The sequence below is a fragment of the Camelus ferus genome, chromosome 10, assembly GCF_009834535.1.
Source record: "Camelus ferus isolate YT-003-E chromosome 10, BCGSAC_Cfer_1.0, whole genome shotgun sequence".
NCBI lineage: Eukaryota > Metazoa > Chordata > Mammalia > Artiodactyla > Camelidae > Camelus > Camelus ferus.
In genome coordinates this window covers 48541467-48560973 of record NC_045705.1, presented here as the reverse complement: position 1 = coordinate 48560973, position 19507 = coordinate 48541467, and the positions used below count along the sequence as shown (strand labels likewise).

Below are 19507 nucleotides of genomic sequence, written 5' to 3'. Positions count from 1 at the left end.
AAGGATAACAAACACCATCAACCCACCATTAACTTTGAATATCATCAGTGACTTTGAAGTTCCCTGCATGCCACTCTGAGATCCAGTTTTCTTCTCTTCTCCCTCAGAGATGATCCATATCCTGAATTTCTTTATAGTTTCCCATATATTTACATTTTTAAAAGCATATTTCAATGTGTATTATTTCACGTGCATGTAATTAAACTGTATGTATCTTTCTGTAACTTTTCTCATCCAATATAACGTTTTTAGGATTCATCCATATAGGTTGAAGCTATCCTGCATTCATTTTCACTGTTGTGTTCCGCTACATGAATGTACCAAGATTTCCCCATTCTGCTATTGATGGACATGGAGGTGGTATCCAGCTCTGTGCATTCATGTTCTTGTCTCCTGATGTTGAACTGTATAGCTTTGGAGTTTTTGCCCCAATCTGTTGTGGACTCTGCTTTTGTAAAAATACACTAAAACCTTATCTCAACAATGTCAAATTGCTATAAAAATTTCTAAATGTTTACTCTTAATATCTGTACTTCTCGTTATTGTGGACCACACCTTGAATAACACTACTCAAAGATGTACCTAGCAGTAGAATTCCTGGATCATACATCAGCTACTACTTATGCAGAAAATTTTGTTTTCTCAAAATCACGAGTATCCTAGTTGTCCAAATTACACGGAAGGCAGTCTACCATCAATTTGTGGCTTTCACTGTATCTGTTTTCAGTTCCTAGTATGCAGGGGATTTCAGGCTAAGACCTGCTGCTTTTTGGTAAACGTATTTTTGATCCCAGAGAAAGTGACTGAGAGTAAGATTGAGTTGCTGCTTAGGAGTTTATTCAAAGCCCACATGGCAAGCACAAGTGAGAGAAAACCTATATGGGGTGGAGGGCCAAGGGTGGGTGAAATTTAGAGATGGTCTGCAATATCAAATGCTACAGTAGAGAGATCCATAAAGAATAGGCACAGAGGGAAAAAAAAAACAAAACACCTTGTACAAAGTAAGGTTTTTAAGAGACCTCTAAGAGCACAGTTAAAATAGGTGTGTATTCACGTTGCTTCTCATGTCAGTAGCAGCTTCTGAGAAGGCAGCCTTGGAATGGTCTCAATGCAGAATGTAAGCTAATGATTCTCTTATAAGCCATAAGCAGGACTACTTTTTTAAAATCAGTGTTTTTCAACCTTTAGAAAAAATTATCATCATCCCCGTAAGGAGCCTTTTTAGATATTTTTCCCTTAATCATTCCTCCCCCTGTGTGAAATTTTAATACCATAGATTTAGTATATCTGTTTATGTACTGTAGTGATAGGAGGGCTACAACCATTTTAAAGATTTTTTTTTGCCCCCTAGTTACCAATTCTGACCTTCTTGGGAGTGATAGGACTACTGTTAAGAATGCATAATATGAGGGAGGTGGGTATAGTTCAAGTGGTAGAGTGCATGCTTAGCATGCACGAGGTCCTGGGTTCAATCCCCAGTACCTCCATCGAAAAAATAAACAAATAAACCTACTTACCCTCCTGCAAAAAAAAAAAAAAAATTAAATTAAAAAATGCATAATATGAATATAAATATGCCTTTTGGCATTGGAATGAAAATATTTTAAAAGATAATATTTAATCATATAGGCTAATGAAGTAGGGGGCAAGGAACACTCAACGTTAAGAAACCATCCTAATGAAAGTATACTGGGATTAGCAAGAAGTCACTTCTACTTAGACTAGTGACTTAGAGAAACGAGATATAGGTATGTCACTGTTTGATAGTATCCTTGTGGAGGAAATGAAGTATGGATTGGATGAAAGTAAGCTAGACAATTTCATAGACTCTGAATGCAAATCTCATAGGTAATCCTTAGTGACCCATCATGTGATTCTGTCTGCACTCCTGTCTACTCTGTACTTCTGTTAGTGAACTTAAGGAAACATCAGATTTACCAGCGTCACGATGATGGGAGGAATGATGAATAGGCTAGTTGACATCCTCACTCTCCAAGGAAAGTTTGGCAGGCTGAAACCAGGTCAGAAGTAAAATATTGCAGTTGGGTCTAAAAAGCCAATTGTGTAAGAATAGCATGCAGAAAACAGAGCATGTATATCAGATATAAAAGAAACCTAGGGATTTTAGGTTATGTTAATCTTAGTGTGAATGTGCTTATTAGGAAGTTATTAATGTCCCAAATTGCATTGTCTCTAGAATCTAGAATGTAGCCTGGTTAAATCACAACCTGAAATAATTATATGAAGACTACACTTAGGGCCATAAAAATACTGCATAAATTTGAAGAGTCTACTAATATATATTATATATTTTGCATGTTAGCTATACCATAGCCATTTTGCAGGTACTGGTCCATGAATTTTGTTAAGTGGTTGTAGTATGTCTGGGTTTTCTTTGGAAAGAAGTAGGTAGGTTTCTTTTCACTGGCAAGAGATGACCTTCTGCAAGGATGTTGACAAGGAGATGGTGATAATGACAACTAACAATTTTTTAAAGTGATTATGTTATTTAAAATAGGGGTCAGCAAGCTATAGCCTACTGATCAAATCCTGCCCACAACCTGTTTTTGTATGACCATTGAGCTAAGGATATTTGTTTCGTTTCGTTTTGCACCTTAAGGGGTTGTAAAACAAAAACAAAAAGCAACTAATATGCCATAGAGACCTTGTGTGCCTTGCAAAGCCTAAAATGTTTAGTATTTGTAAGAAAAAATCTGCCAACTCCTAATAAAATATTGGACCAGTGAGAGAGTAGATAACATTTTAAGATCTTTTGCAACCAGGATCCCTAACAATCAAAAGGCAGGAAACGACACAAATATTTCAGTACATTGAAATTCTTTGATTGCATTACCAATTAATTACACTTATTTCCAGACTAGGGTTCAAAGCTATGTAGAAAATCACAATTATAAATATTATTTAGGCAAAAGGAGACCTATTTATTAACTAAGTAAACGTAAAAGAAATTTAGGATTAACCATGTGTAGCAGTTATAACTTGTTAAATTAAAGCTAATTTTATCTCCTTGATTATAGTGACTATTGAATGGGGAAGTAGCCAGGAAGACAGCCTACTAAGAAGAGAAAGGCAGGAAAAAACTAGTCTGGTACCATGGATAATCTATAAATGAGACAAATAGGAAAACCATAACTAACTATCTGTATACCAAAAAGGTTGTGTGTTGTTTTTTTATAAACCCATTCCTTTACTTAATCTAAACCACAGGACAAACTTTTTAAAGTGCTTTTGAGAGGTGCCTAATTGGTAAGGAAATAGTGCCACCTACTGACTCTGGGTTAAGATGACAAATTATGAGCCTTTGGAGAAGGTGGAGATGAGGAAAGAGTGGTGATTTGTAATTTTTCTTGTATTTTTAGTGGATGGATGTGATTTTGGATTTATGTTTTCGGTTCTGTGGTAATAGATATTTTGAAGGTTACTATAGCTTTTTAAGTGACTTTATTCTGACTATTCTTTTGATTTCTCAATCACAGATTACATAATTAATGAAATACTCCATCTAGAGATAATTTTTATTCTCACTTTCCCAATTCCTTTCCCAAACTTTAAGCTATTTTAGGTATCTGTAATTGAAGATGCTTCATTTGTCTTTACATATATTTGTTCATTTATTTCTGGTTTGTAACTAAGTGAATTTTTTTTTTCCAGATGATTCTTTGGGATTGGGACTTAAAGCAATGGTATAAGCCTCACTATCAGGTAAATATAAGTGATATCACTGTAAGTAATATCTGTACTGAAACTTTTGACACATAAGTTAAAATTACATTCAGAAGATTTCTATGCCATAAGACTTTTCCTAAGCTGAAGTAAAATAAACAGAACTTTCATTTAGGTAGATAAAAAAATTTCTTTGATGAGCTCCTCCCCCCAACTGTGGACAACTGATCCACAGAGGAAAAAAATAGATTAAAGGCAATATATGAGAAAAAGCAAAGCAACTGAAAATATATTCTATTAAGGAAGCTAAAATACTCAAGAGTTTTCTGTAGAGTTTTTATTGAATTATACATACAGAGAAGTACATGGCTCAGTGAATTTTCCAAAATTAAACAACCCATGTCACAAGAAATAGAACATTACCAGCATCCCAGAAGCCTCACTTATGTAGCATTCTAGTCATTACTTATGTTTCCAAAGAAAATCCCTATCCTGATTTCTAGCAATTAGTTTTGCTTATTTATGAACTTTATAAAGATATTTTTGATTACTTTATGTTGGTATCAGAAGAACTGAAAATAGAAGTAAAGGAGAAAAAAGAAAAATCACTCAACCATCAAGCAATAGCTCTGTTACTTTTGTTAACTTACTTGGTATATCTTTGTAGATTTTTTCCATTTCTTCATTGTATTGAAATGTGTTTATATATTCTAGTCTACAGAATTGTGAATTATGCTTCATATGCTGTTTTGAAACTTGACATTTTTCATACTAATAGATAAGCATTAAAAAATATTAAATCTTTATCATTTCTGTTCATAGAAACATTACCTCTATTTATTACATTTATTAGTTGTCCCAACACCAAATTTTGAAAAATGAACATCCCTTTGAATGGTTGATTTTTATTTTTAAACTATTAATGGAATAGCCACAATAGCCCATTAGGAATAAAACCTTCTCTGATGTAACTATTACAGTCAAATGAAGTCAAGAAGGCAACATCTGACCTAAAAGGGGCTGATTCCTTGTTCTATCTAGATAGTGGCCTTTCTCATCACTTATATCCACCCAGATCCTCAGTTTCCTAATTAGAAGAGTATCTGAATTACTGGTAAATCTAAAGATAAGTGAGCAGTAATGGTTGAGAGCAGTATCACCTTGTAGAGTGATAAATGGTATCAGGTACCTCTGTCCCTTTTGTTCTTCTCTCTCCCCCTCATTGAAATTCAGTTGATTTTTATTTATTGATCCTTGTATCCAGTGTCCTTGCTAATAAATTTACTATTATTTCTAATAGCTAGTCTGAGGATTCTTTTAGAGCCTTTAGGGATACAATAATGTCATCAACAAATAAAGACAGATTTATTTATTTATTTATTTCCAATCCTTTTCTCTCGCATTGCTGTGCTGTTCAGGACCTCCAATGCTGTGCTTAATAGAAGCAGTACCAGTAGGCAGCCTGTCTTGTTCATGAACACGGGGAGTAAATGTTCAACATGTTCACCACTAATGTTTTCTATCGATACCTTTTATCAGATTAAGGAAGTTCTAGACTAATTCCAGTTTACTAAAAAACTTTTTTTCTCTTTTAACTAGTGAATGGGTATAGAATTTTACCAGATGCTTTTTTCTGTACCTATTGAGATGATGCCTGGGTTTCTCCCCATTTATTCTACTAATGTGATAAGTTATACTTTTTAATTTTTGTGCCTATGTTGAACCATCCCTGACTTCCCAGAATAAAGCAAATTTGATCAACATGTATTTTCTTTTTAAAAAATGTATCACTGGATTTTATTTACTTTTTTTTGGAATTTTGAATCCATGTTTATGAGAGAGAGTTGTCCGATAATTGTTTTTCATAATGTTCTTGGCATGTTTTTGGTATAAAGGTTATACTGGCCTCATAAAATAAGGTGAGATTTCTGTTATCTAGAAAAGTTTGGTAAGATGGGTATTCTTCCTTTGTAAGAATGCTCTGGTGAAGACATCTCAGTTTGAAGCTCTTTTTAATGGACAAGTTTTAAATTATTACGTTTCATTAATAATTTTAGAACTACTCGGTTTTCTGTCTCTTCTTAAAACAGTTTGGTTAGTGATATTTTTCTCTGAACTCCTTTTGTTCCCTCTGGCTTTGCGACTGCTGAAAGACGTATTTTACTTTCAAAATAGAAATCTTTTTGAGGATTTCTGTTTGGTTTCTCCATCACTTGGCCACTGTTTACAAATTGGCAAATATCTTCTTGGGGAAAGCAGTTCTGAATTCAGGCTTGCATCTTTGATTTCCTCTTCTCTCTGGGATCTTGCCTGGCCTTTAAAGCTCTCCTTGTCTTTACAACCCTAAATTACAGTTTTGGCCTCTGGCCCCTTGAGACTATAGGAAGCTCTATGCTGTTTCCTAGTCTCTTAGCTGCTCTGCTTCTCATCCTTTCTGCCCTGTGCCAGTTATGAATTGGTAGCAAATTCCTTGAGGGGAAAAAATAACACAGAATATTGGGTTCATGTCAAGTCTTTTCTCTTAACCCTGGGTTCTTGTTCTTTCAAGCCGTGGCTGCTTGATTGTGCTCTGATGCCTCAAAATGGATGCTATTTGTATTTTATTTCGGCCTTTTTTAGACCAGTTGTTCTAGGCATAAGAGTTGATCTAATACATTAACATTTAATTCACTGTTCTGATGATCAGTGCATTTATTTCTGTGGGTAATTGAATTGAACATTGTATATATGTATTTTTAAGAAGTAAAAAGCGTATTGTATGTATACATCAATGGAAATTTTTTTCTAAATTAGAAAAATGTATTTCCCATCCATTTTTGGGGCCCATCCTCGTGCTATTTGTTGCATGCTAACCATTCAGTTCAATGTTACCACTATTCCTTTGAACTCTGAAACCTTTTTTCTCTATCTTTATCTCATCATTTTCCATAATATTGATAATAGTATTATTTATTGCACTTTAAATATATGCACTATACGACGCTTTGTGCTTTCCATGTATTATCAAATTTAATTCTCACATCAGCCCTTAATGAGGTAGATGTTATCCCCACTTTACAGTGAAGAAACTGAAAAGTTCAGATGTTAAATAACTTGCTCCAGGTAACACAGTTAGGGTTAAAGTCTAGATTTCAGACTTGGATGTCTTTGCATCAAAGCCTTGTCACTATGCTAGACTGCCTCTTAAGTGAGGAGTAAATGAAAAATGCTGTGTACATTTAAAAGAAATTTTTACAATAAAGGGAAGGAAATCATCAATTAATGAAAACGCCCAAATTATAGATTCTGAAATAAATACAGATTTGGCTCCATACTAGTTATAAAGTAAGTCAGTAATGAATACCATTAAATGTGAGACATGCTAATGAAAAATACAGAAAAAAATTAAAGTTGACAATATCTGCTACATACTTAAGCATCAAAAGATTTTAGGCTTAGAATCATACTATTTGCTGTGTCATTTATGCCGTGTCCAAATAGATGAAAATATTTAATAGGATTCAATCACTTAGTTATTGTTAGATGGACTTTGATTTAAAGTAGAGTTGTTTTCTTAAATGTTAAGTTTTCTCTGTAACAAATAGATAATTTTACTTTTTTTTTTCTTTTCTAGAACTCTGGAGGTGGAAGTGGGGTCGATCTTTCAGTGCTAAATGAGGCTCGCAATATGGTGTCGGATCTTCTGGTTGACCCAACCCTCCCCCCACAAGTCATTTCTTCCCTAAGGAGCATCAGTAGCTTGATGGGTGCTTTCTCGGGCTCCTGTAGGCCTAAGATGAATCCTCTCACACCATTTCCTGGATTTTATCCCTGCTCCGAAACAGAGGACCCAGCGGAGAAAGGAGATAGAAAACTTCACAAGGTCAAAATACAGTAATCAGCCCCCTATTCATCACATTTAGTGTTTTCAAATTAAAACTACCCCTGTAAATCTTAGAGAAACAGAAATTCTTTTTTTTTTTTTTTGAGTAAAGGTAGATTTATTTAGAGAGATACATACTGCATAGAATGTAAAGCAAGGGAAAGGAAAGGAAAGAGGTGTGGGAGGTGGGTGCTCAGGTTAAAGTAAAAGTAGGCACACACTCCATAGACAGAGTGCGGCAGTCTCTGAAGAGGAGGGAGCGAGAGAGGGCCGAAACAGAATTTCTTTTTAAAGGGCCAGCTTCTCTTACAACACCTTGAGCTCCTTGGGACTTTAGAGGTAGTTGTAACCTCAGATAGTTCTAAGCAAGTATTTAGTTTTTATTCTAAATAATATTGCTGTAATTAGCTGTTATACCTTCATCAGTAATAACTATTTTTATTATTGTTGTTATTGTTTGTAAGTAGAGAACAACAAGCAAATTTACTTCCAGGCTGTACAACCAACTAGTAATCAAATTGTGTCATTAATCTATTTTATTCTGTAGAAACAAGGATTTTTCTTTTGAAACAAAAAAATGATCATTATAATATTTATTCTGTGAAATCACATAGCATTCTTATAAATTGATGGTCACATTTTCTTTGCAGCTGTCACTCTCACCCCTCCTTACCCACTGGAGATTGCTATAGCCCAATACCCATTAATTTCTCCATCTGTAAATATGGGATTAATTTCTCTTTAGATATCAATAATTCAAAATAGGATTTCCTTTAGAAAATAATAAATACTGTTCTAAATAGGTATACATTATGCCTATTCAGAGTGCTTTTAATTCTTTTATGTGACTATCAATATCGTTACCAATAGCTAAACTCATAAAACTTTAAAAACAAATATTTCAGACATGATTCTAGTTTAACTACTTTATTCTACTGGTTAAAGAAACTGACTAAGAGAAGATGAAATTCAAATCAGTTAATTTTGTTCATTGTAATAGTGTATATAGAGCTTAAAAAAGTTAAATAAAAAGTTTTTGGAGGGATTTTGATCATCAGTTAATTTCATTTAGTTCTTTTTGGCATTATTGTATAGAAATGTTGAAAAATTAAGCAACTTTGATTAGTGCAAAATTTTGATCGTTACTGATCACAAATCTGGACCATTGGAACTTACATGATGCTTTTGTTTTTAAAGCGTATACAGTGGCACCTGCATTACTCAAAACGCAATTAACAGTGGTGCTGTTATATGGCACTTTTTTTAGCACTCTCCCAATGAAAAAGAGGTTAATCACAAGCATCAAAGAGGAATAGCAATAAATTCATCAATGAAATAACTAATACATTCTTGAGTTAGTTTTCATTTATTATGTTGCTCTTTCTTTGCACTTTCCATTGACATTTGATGTTTAGAATAGTGATTTTAAAAAACAGTAATTCTTAAAAATCTTAATTATAAAAATCACATTGATATCAGTATTATGTTTGTTACTATGTTGACTATGTAGAAAAGTGTACTGGTACATTTGAGAAACATTTTAAGAACAATATTAATTAAGCAGGATGCCTAACTGCTTCATTTCCTAAACATTGTAGTTAATCAGACTTACTTTGAGTACTGGAATTTACTGATAGAAATAAGTCATACAAGAGCCAGGAAGTAACCCTTATTTCTTTGTGTTCTTTAAACTTCTTATGTGAATTTCATATCTGAGTTATCTGTTTTTGGAAAAGAATATACAAAGCCTAATGTCACTTCAGAAAAGAGCAATAGCATTTATTAAAAAAAAGATTAGTAAGGAAATGGGAGTTGGAACAGATAATTTAAAGTAAATGTCTTGTATATGTGTTAAGAACTAAGAAAGATTATATGGACCTAAATTATAATCCAAAAAGTTGTTACATAAACAACTTTTCCACTGTGTGTCTTACTAATATCGAACCTTTACAAAATCAACATCCCTGAGAAAATTTAAATATCTGAGATGGTTTCATGTCTGCTGATAGGGAAAATTCATAAGAAGCGGAAAACAAAATTTTATATAAATCTCAGTAAAACATCTATTCATTGTGGTCAAAAATGGAATTTTCTGGTTAATGTTTGTGTTAATTGAGAATATTTTCAAAAATTAGGGAAAATACTCTTAATGTAAAGGTGTTCTGAATTTAATTTAATCATTAATTCAAAGGGTAGCTCAAAATTCTGCAGTTTAACTGTTTAGGGCTGATCATCCCTGATCCTAAGCTTGCCATCTGAAGTCATTTTTTAGGGTAATTCTTTCATATCTACTTTTAAAGTTGTCAGCTTATTTTGCATAAAATTAGGAGTAAAGTGTCCAAGAGAAAGAAGCTTTAGTTAAACAGTAGGGAGTTAGAAATGATTTCTTAGTAGAGGGAAGATAAATTAGAACAACAGTATAGATGTGATATTTGGAGTAAAATTGACAGATTTTCAGAATAAAATGTTTTGTGTCTCCTGAACATGCTAAAAAAGTACAATTGACCCTTGAACAACATGGGTTTGAACTGAGCAAATCCACGCTAACACGCAGATTTTTTTTCAGGAGTAAATAGTACAGTACTACACCATCTGCGGTTGGTTGAATCCACCGATGCAGAATCCCTGATACGGTGGAAGTGTGCATAGGGAGGGCCAACTGTAAGGCAAAGCCCGATATTCCACTGCACGGAGCATTGGCACCCCAACCCCCGAGTTGTTCAAGGGTCTACTGCATCTCGTATTTATATTTTCATGTGCCATCTTTAGTATCACTTATACGGCATATTAAAGGGTGACCATTTTAACTGTTGTTAAATTATTCAACAGGGACTCAACAGTAGGAATAGTTTGCCAACTCCACAGCTGAGGAGGAGCTCAGGAACTTCAGGTCTGCCACCTATCGAACAGACTTCTCCGAAGTGGGAACGCAACAATGGCAAAAGACCCCACCAAGAATTTGGCATTTCAAGGTAAAATCACCGGAGCCTTTTAAAGAAATCTAAATCTAATACCTCCAGTTTGTTTCTGTGAATGAAGTTCGAAGCAGCTCTAAGAGCATAAAGGAACAGTTGAAGAGTTTTAGGTGTAGGATGGCATGGCTAGTAGTGAAGCCCGATAGAAAAACTGATTCTTACAGGTAATCTATGTTTTCCCCCCAAATAGGTAAGCTGGGTACAGAGCATGCTGCAGCCTTAAGAACATGAACTGGGGAGGCAGTTTAAGGAAATGAGTATCAATTTAGGACAGGCACTAGGGAACCTTTTAAATTGGTAGAGTTGGCTGTATTAGGAGCAGTCACCAGTCCACAGCATAGTATTCAGAAGTTGGTTCTGACTTGTGGAAGGAGGCGCATTCCCAGGGCTCCCCCTAGAAATTACTGCAGACGTCGGACATAAGGTAGCAACGCTCTTTCAAGCCCTGTTCCTGCTGGAGAACCAAGACTACTAACAGAGCCTATTTTCTGTTGAGGATTTACCTGGAACTAAACTGTGGTAATCCCATAAAGGGAAGGTATCAGTAACTACAACCAAGTGAAGCTGGGAAATTGCAGGAGCTGAAATCTTCTGAATGTAAATATACCCCATTTACTGATAACAAAGGATATGATACTTTGCCTTTTAAATGCCAAGAAAGATGTTGATCTCTTGTGTGAGCTATAAGCTTCTATTTAGTCAATTACCTAACCATGTTAATAAAATTGGAGTTAGTATGAATCTGTTGAACCACCCCTGTTACCACTGAGCATGTGCTGTACTTTGTTCAGCTTGAGCTGTGTAGTTACACATTTGGAACAGTAGGTGGCAGGGTTGTATCATAGCTTCTTATCTGTTAAAATTTGTGCTAACTTCTAATATATGAAATATGATCAGATAATTGGAATTTTCCAGATTCTTCTGTAAGTAGTTTGAATCTTCTATAATACGTGCAAGTATTTTTAAAGGAAAAACTGAGTGAAATGATACATAAAACAGGAATAGATGCAAGTATGAAGAGAATATTACAGGAAAGTGAGCTTTATTCCAAAGCTTGCCCAGAGCCTAAACATGATAACATTTCTGTTTTTGTTGTTGTTGTCGATTTTTTCTTAATGGAAGCAGGATATGACAAAGTAAATGACGTGAGGAACTGAAAATATGACATTTTCAGTCATATTTCTTAACCATGGGATACATCATCTTGAGAATATTTTTGGGCTTAAGAAGAATGATGAAAATGATTTTATTTTTTCAACTTCCCATCACACTGATGTAACAGCAACACATTTAAAATTAAAGAAACATTTAATACATTGAGTTAAGGTTATTTTTATCCTGCTGCCTTGCACGACTGATATTAAAATAGAAGCATGGTCCAAGGAAAACTAATCTTTATGTGAACAGATCTCTGAGTTAAAAGTAAATATAGGCAGATTCAACGTATTTACTTAACACTGATTAAAACAAAACTATATGCCTCATGAAAGATTTAGAAACTTAGAGAATAAAGTAATTGGTAGTAATATGAAACATCTACTTTAAAGAGAGAAGGCTAGAAGAAATTTTTCTAGTGTGCAGAAGCTGGAGCCTCTCGCTAATATATTTCTAAGTGTACTTTGAACATAGAGTAAATGGGAATGTGTGAAGCACTTGAAACCACTCTTCCTTTTGAAATCCAAGTCTCTAGATCAGTGCTGTCCAGTAGAATTTCTATGGTGGGAACATTTTGTATCTGTACATCCAATTTGGTCGTCCCTAGCTACCAGTGGCTATTGATCACTTGAAATGTGTCTAGTAAGACTAGGAACTTTATTTAAATCTGATTTAATTTTACTTAATTAAAATATAAAGAGCCATATACGACGATCATATAGACAAACAGCAACCATATTAGACAGCATAACTATAGGCCTTTAATGTATGGTGACATTTTGTTCAGGATTCTTTAGGCTTTAGTAGCACAAAACAAATAGGCTTATAACTCTGGAATCATGAGGCATTCATTGTGAATTTATTTGAGTCTTCCGGAAGGGAGATCACATATCCTAGATTTGATATGAATGCAGCTTTGGATTCTGATGATAGCTTCTCTGACTGTAATTTTAAATGGCCCGGACTGTGGTTTCAATATTGTGTGATTTCAGTATTGAATCTCTTGCTCCCTGAAACTATGTCTGAAACCAAATTTCTCATCCCCCCAGCTGCTTTTCTATCCATTACTACTATTGTTCTGTCCTTATGCTTCTATCTTCTAGTTTTGTGGTTGCTTACAAAATTGATTTACCTAGAAAACTTGGTGTTATCTTTGCATCCTGTTACCTTACTCTGCAGATATCAGTTGTCAAGTCTGTCTCTGAACCTCTTTTCCTCTCTCTTCTTTTTTCCCCCTTTATCAGTTTGCCTATACTGTTTCATGCTTTCATTATTCCTTACCTGGGTTGTTGAATTATCCTTCTTATTTCTAATATCCTTCACTGCCTGATCCATCTTCCACCAGAAATCTTCCTTAAACAAAACTTTTATTATATAGTTTTTCTGTCATTAAGTTTTTGGACATTTATCAATGCCTGTGGAACACTGCCCAAATTCCTAGCCTGGGATTCAAAACTCTGTTACTCCCTCATGACAAAGCTACACCCTTACTTGGAAAAATTAAACAAACAGAGATGAGCAGTTTTATAAAGAATAAGAATAGAAAAATGATTTGGAAAGCTCTCTAGGTGAAAACCACAGGCATATAACTTGCATTAGACTCTTTCTTGAAGTTCTCCCATGATTTTGTTTCTAGTTTCACTCCATTTGAAAATTAAGCTCAATAATATTTTTCAGCCTACCTCATTTGTATAAAGCATAATATAAGATTTAATTTTGCTTTTCTTTATGCTTTGCCTGGAGAAAAAAGTGAGCTATTATAAACCTTACGATAGCTAAGATTAAGAGGATTCCAAAGGAGGAAAACCACAAGGAAGAAGAGTTACTCCTGCTTGAACAGCTACCTACTCTTAAGAGTTTATCACTGCTCATCTCTTAGAGGCCTCGAGATTTTAATTAAGAGGCCCATAACTTTACAACGTCAAAATACCCCTCTAGTATCACCTTTATTTATCTGAAACTCCAGTCAAGATTAACTGTTTGATATTCCCTCTGCACACCTGTGCCCCTTTTTAGTTGTTCCCTCTATCTGGAATAGAGCTTTTCACACTTACTTCTATATATCTTTAAAAAATAAGCTGATGTCACTGCTTAAAGAGTAGCACCCTGACATCCCCCTCCTTTGGTTTCCAAGGAAAGGTAATCTGTTTCACCTCTGAATCTCCTTAACACCATTTCTTTTCTTCTTTTATGGCAGTTTTTGTTTTCTATGTTGTGTTAGTCTTTACTGCCCTTCTGAGGCCTGCCTGATTACTGTGAAGAATTTGGGGTTACATTTAAATGGGTCTTTGAAGATAAATAGCTGCTTAACAAGTGTCCTCTGCAGGGGTGTGGTGTCCATATTGGCTTATGACAGTTGATGCTGCCTTCTGCTCAAGTTTTAGGATGAAGTTTTGCTGGGCAGGAAATTCCAGGAAGGGTTGAATAATGCTTTTCCGGGTTGGACTGACAATTGAATTACCCAGTTACAGTGTTAGTATCTAGGGCTAAAAGAATGGCTAACCTGCTGTCCATGAGCTGGCTGCTAGGACCCAGACCCTCTCTGTGAACAAATACCACATATGCAGAACTCACAGCTCATTCCCTTTGAACAGACTTTCCCTGGGGAAATACAGGCAAATTGTATCCCCAAACTCAGAGGGCTATCAACTATAGCTACTCGCACACTGAAGAGGCTTGCCTTTAACCTGTTCTCTTGATTCATCGTTCATCATCATAAGTGCTCTGTAATTAAATCTAATAACTTGTTGCCTGGCAATAGTATTTCCCCTAAATAATGTACTTGGGAACCAACTTTTCAATTCTGTATCTTATAATTTATTAGAGATTTATACCAATGACTGGACCTTACTTGAACTGCAGAGATTCAAGAGGGCTCATGGCAATATCCCACTCTGTTAAGAGAACAGCTCTGTAAATCTGGACATCATACAGCTGACAAGTTTATACAGCTACTTAAAAAAAAGAAATTGAGGTGATACAAATCTTGTCAAGGTAATTTGCATTGATTGTCTAGAAATCAGCTCTTAACGTATGGCTTAACTCTGACCATAACATTTGACATCTCTTGTAAAGTTTGTGCATGTGGGTTTGAAGACTGATTGCCAAGTCTGACTTCAGTCACCTTCCTACCAATTACTAATAATCACTGGGATTCCTACCCTACCTTGCTCTGCTTTTTTTCAGTATTGTTTTATGTAATCTCTTTGGTTTGTGTATTTATCTGGTTTTAGGCTAGGAATTAATGAGATGATTCTGGAACTGAGCTGAAAACCTATAATTTGACCTGTACCTTTCAATTCTAAACAACTGTTTAACAGACCCTGGATTAATGTAGAAGACTGGAGCAGTGCTTTGGGTCTCTTCTCTGAAGGAGAAAACCCTGTTTTTGTTTTGAATATTCATCAGAAGTAAGAGTTTGGTCGAGTCCAATGATTCTTCTCTCTGGTTGCTGCCCTGGGGGGCATTGCTGCTCTTCCTTCCCTGTCTCTCCTGCTCCGTGTGTAGGCAGTGAGCACTCTAATACAAAGAATGACTGAACGTTGGTAGGGAGATGAGTTTACTGAGTGGTATTATTTACATATTGCCTCTTTTTGTAACAATGCCAACAAATTATTATTACTACTAGCTTGAGCAAAAAATACTGTAGAATCTAAAGACTAGATGTTATCTTAGAAGTCCTTTATTCTTTAAATCTGTAATTTTACAGATGGAGAAACACCCAAAGATAGCATCAGAATTGTCTTGGGGAAAAAGCATATACTTTAGAGTTAGAAAAATTTAGAGTCAGAGAAATTCAAAGTTGAATTTTAGCTCTGCCACAGTGAATGCTGGTGGTGTGAATTTGGGAACATTACTTAGCCTCTTGAGGCCTCAGTTTTCTTATCCAACAATAGAGTTGTTCAGATGACTGAAAGAGATGAACTGTGTAAAGTACCTAAAACAATGGATGACACATAGTACTCAAAATAGTGCTATTATTGTTATAATTTTTGTTCCTTAGAACTTCTCTATTGATATTAAGTGGTTGCCAACTGGTTTTACATGCCTTCTCTTTGCAATACAGAATTTTTTCCTCTCATGGGGTTACAAAACAAACTAGATTTCTAGAAAAGGCCCAAGAAGAGCCTCGAAGCAGGAGTTAGCGAAAGAGTCCATTCACTCAAAACGGAGGGAGCAGAAAAGATCCGTTCTCTAGAAAAGTGAGAATAGGACCCAAAAATACATCTGTTGAACACCTTTACCAGGCACTGTGCAATATCCACTGTGAATGTAGAAGTGTGTCTTATAGCCCCTGAGGGAATTCACAAGTTCATGAGGGAAAGCAGTCCGTAAGCAGTGAAATTATAATACAGTTTGTGTAAATATTATAATAAGAGACATGAACAAAACCCTCCTAGGCCACAGAAAACCAGATCTTCCTTGAGTAATGGGGTGTGGAAGTGCAGAGAAGATGGGATTGGGGGAAAGACTACTGAGAACCTAGCCTACACTAATAAAATACTGAGTGAAAAATAGAGAATCCAGATTTGTCCTCGATCCTGTGGCAAAGTGACCGCATCAGGAGTCCACCAACAGAAGAAAACAGGCTAGTGACTGTCTAAGAGAGGAAGTGCTATATGTGTGGTGCTGGGCCAGAAGTTTTAAAATATATAATCCTAAAATGCATTTTAGGTATCAACTGGTGTACTGTGATTGCTTGCCTATATTGAATTCCTTCATAAGAACCCTGAAACCAATAATAAGTATTTCAGTTAGAGGATATGACTGTTTTAATGGGTAATCAATATATGTGAGGAGGTGATGTGAGGACAGTGAAAAACTGTATGTTTAAGGCCAGCAATTCTCAGTGAGGTCCCTGGACCACCTAAGTACTTGCTGGAAACACGGATTCTCTATCTACCCCTACCCCAGACCTTCTGAACCAGAAATCCTGGGGGTGGGACTAGCAACTGTGGTGTAAGAAGCCCTCCAGGTGGTACTGAAAACCTGCTTCATGTCAGGGTTCAGCACATTACAGCCTGTGGACCTAGTGTGGCCCATAACCTGTTTTTGTCAATAAAATTATATTGAAACATAGTCATATTCTTTTGCTTATTATTGTTTATGTCAGTTTTTGTTTTGCAATGGCAGAGCTGAGTAATTGCAACAGAGACCTTATGACCTGCAAAGCCCAAAGTATTTACTACTTAGTTCTTTACAGAAAAGTTTTCTGACTCCTGCTTTACTCCTTAGGCACAAGGTAGATGTCTAAATTAAATGTGTAAGCAGATTATTTGCTAATTGAATTGAAGACCATAAAGAAAAAGGATTTCTTCTGTTTCTAAAATTCTTAACCTGTTATCTTTCCCTTTTAGTCAAGGATGCTATCTAAATGGGCCTTTTAGTTCAAATCTGCTGACAATCCCGAAGCAAAGGTCATCTTCTATATCGTTAACTCACCATATAGGTCTAAGAAGAGCTGGTAAGAAATCGTTCTTTATGATTTAAATATAGGAGGTCTCAAAGTATATGGTAGTGCAAACCTTTTATATCTAATTTTGGATCCATTTCATGTGTTGTAATTTAACATAACTAAGCAGTTTGGGTTGGATATTAGTTGACCATTTTTGCTCACACATTTGTTAATATTTGAACATCTACTGTGTATTAGATATTTTGTTAGGCACTAGGGATTCAGGGATAAAATACAGAACTATTTAACCTGAATAACTGCAGACCCAGAGCAAGGGAGAACCCTCGGGAAAGGGTATTCTTTTGTAGCATGGTAATTGTGGAGGGAAAAAAAAGTCTTAATATGAGAGTAGAAAAAAATCCTGAGTATATCCTATATCCTAGTAAGTCATTCTTACAGAATTTCTATCAATCTGGTCACAGGGCAGGGGGAGATAATAGACAAAACGTTATATTTTAGGCGTACAACAAAATGACTTGATACTTGTATACATTGTGACATGATTACTATAATAAGTCTAGTTAACATCTGTCAGCATATAGTTACAAATTTTTGTGTGTGTGGTGAGAGCTTTTAAGATCTATTCTCTTAGCAACTTTCAAATATGCAATACAGTATTATTAACTGTAATCGCCAGAAACAATGGAATGGTATATTTAAGGTATTGCAAAAACAAAAATTGCCAACATGGAATTCCTTATCCAGTGAAAATATTGTTTAAAAATTAAGGTGAAATAGCATTTTTTTTCCATACAAATAAAAGCTGGTAGAAATCATTGCTAATAGACTCTCATTACTAAGATTCAGCAAAGGAAGATCCTTAGGTAGGAGGGACACGATCCAGAATGAAGCATGGATCTGCAGGAATGACTGAAAAGCACTGGTGGGCCTAATATGTGGCTGCAAATGAGAGAATACTGATGATTAAAAACAACGACTTTTGCATAATGTATGACGGTCAAATATATAGTAACAATGACACAAAGGATAGGAAAGTGGTAAATGGATTTAAACTTCCAATGTACTAGCAATGATTGAAAAGTACTAAAAATTTCTAATTTAAAAGAAACTAATACTTCAAAGATGCACACTGTAAAATTCAGGGTAACAAGTAAAGAACTAACATAAAAGGTAAAATGGCATGATTACAAAAATACTCCCAAATAATCCAAGAAAAGAGAAAATAAGAAACAAACGTAAGGAACAACTAAAAAAGAGATAGCAAGATTGTGGATTAAACAAACTATATTAAATATATACCTTAGCGGGGTGGTTGGTAGGGGCGGGGCACCAGGGAGCTGACCAGAGCTGTCACAGTATATTACCGAAAATGTCCAGTTTTCAACAAAAGATTGAAAAATTGAAAATACACGCCAATTAAAAGATACAGATTGTCAGAAAATTAACAACACAAGACTCAAGTATATGCCCTTTACAAAAGGCACACTCTAAATATAAGGACACAGATAGGTACCAAAAATTGACAGAACTAAAGGGAGAGAAAGACAAATCCATATTTGTATTTGGAGAGTTTAACTCACCACTCTCATTACCTAGTAGAATTAAGCAAACCAAAGTATTAGTATAGCTGTATGGAAGATGAGAACAACATGATTTAACTGACTTGTCCTACTTGACTATAAAACACTGCACTCATAACATTGTAAGACACAGTGTTTTTTACAAGGACGCACATAAGATTAATCCAAAATAGACCATTTGCTGTGCTATAAAATAAGCCTCAATAAGCTTCAAAAATCATCAATAGATATTAACTTCTGTAATGGCAGAGAGAAGATCTCAGTAAACTTGCTCTTCTGCTAAAACAACAAGAAATAGGGGAAAAAACGAAACCATTTCAGAATTCTGGAAGTTAGCAAAAGCCAGAGAACATACTAGAAGTTATCTATACAAGGGATACTACGAATCTTGGTAAGACAGTGGGTTCTGTGACATTTTTATTGGGGGCAGTTCCCATTCCCTCTCTCTCCTTGGTTTAGTGGTGCTATAGCTAAGAGCCAGTACCTTTGCAGCCATCAGAGAGCCTGACTTCTTTTGAAACTGCATTAAAAGCAACATCCTGAGAGTACAGTAAATGTTTTGTGCAAACTTACAGCTCCCTGGAAAACCTCTAATCCCAAGGTGCTGTGGATATTTGATTTGATTCAGAGCTCAGCTCCCCTCCAAAACAAACAAAAAATCCCCCACACCCTATGCCAAGCAACACTGTGAATGTGTAAGGCTGTGATTTCAGTTGGGGCAAACAAGGGCTGACTGGGAATTTAAAAGGAAATCCTGAATACTAGGTGATCATGGGAAATTGGAAAGCTCTGACATGTTCCTGAATATCTACTAGGCTGAGCACATGTGTAAGGC

At 35.4% G+C, this 19507-nt stretch overlaps 1 protein-coding gene across 1 annotated transcript in view; it reads left to right on the top strand.

Moving 5' to 3' along the window:
• PDE3B (phosphodiesterase 3B) overlaps positions 1-19507 on the top strand; it is a 130127-nt gene that overhangs the window by 72058 nt on the left and 38562 nt on the right. Inside the window, 4 exon segments of the mRNA XM_032488971.1 lie at positions 3673-3723; positions 7298-7546; positions 10376-10518; positions 17034-17140. Coding sequence (XP_032344862.1) covers positions 3673-3723; positions 7298-7546; positions 10376-10518; positions 17034-17140 — 550 coding nt within the window.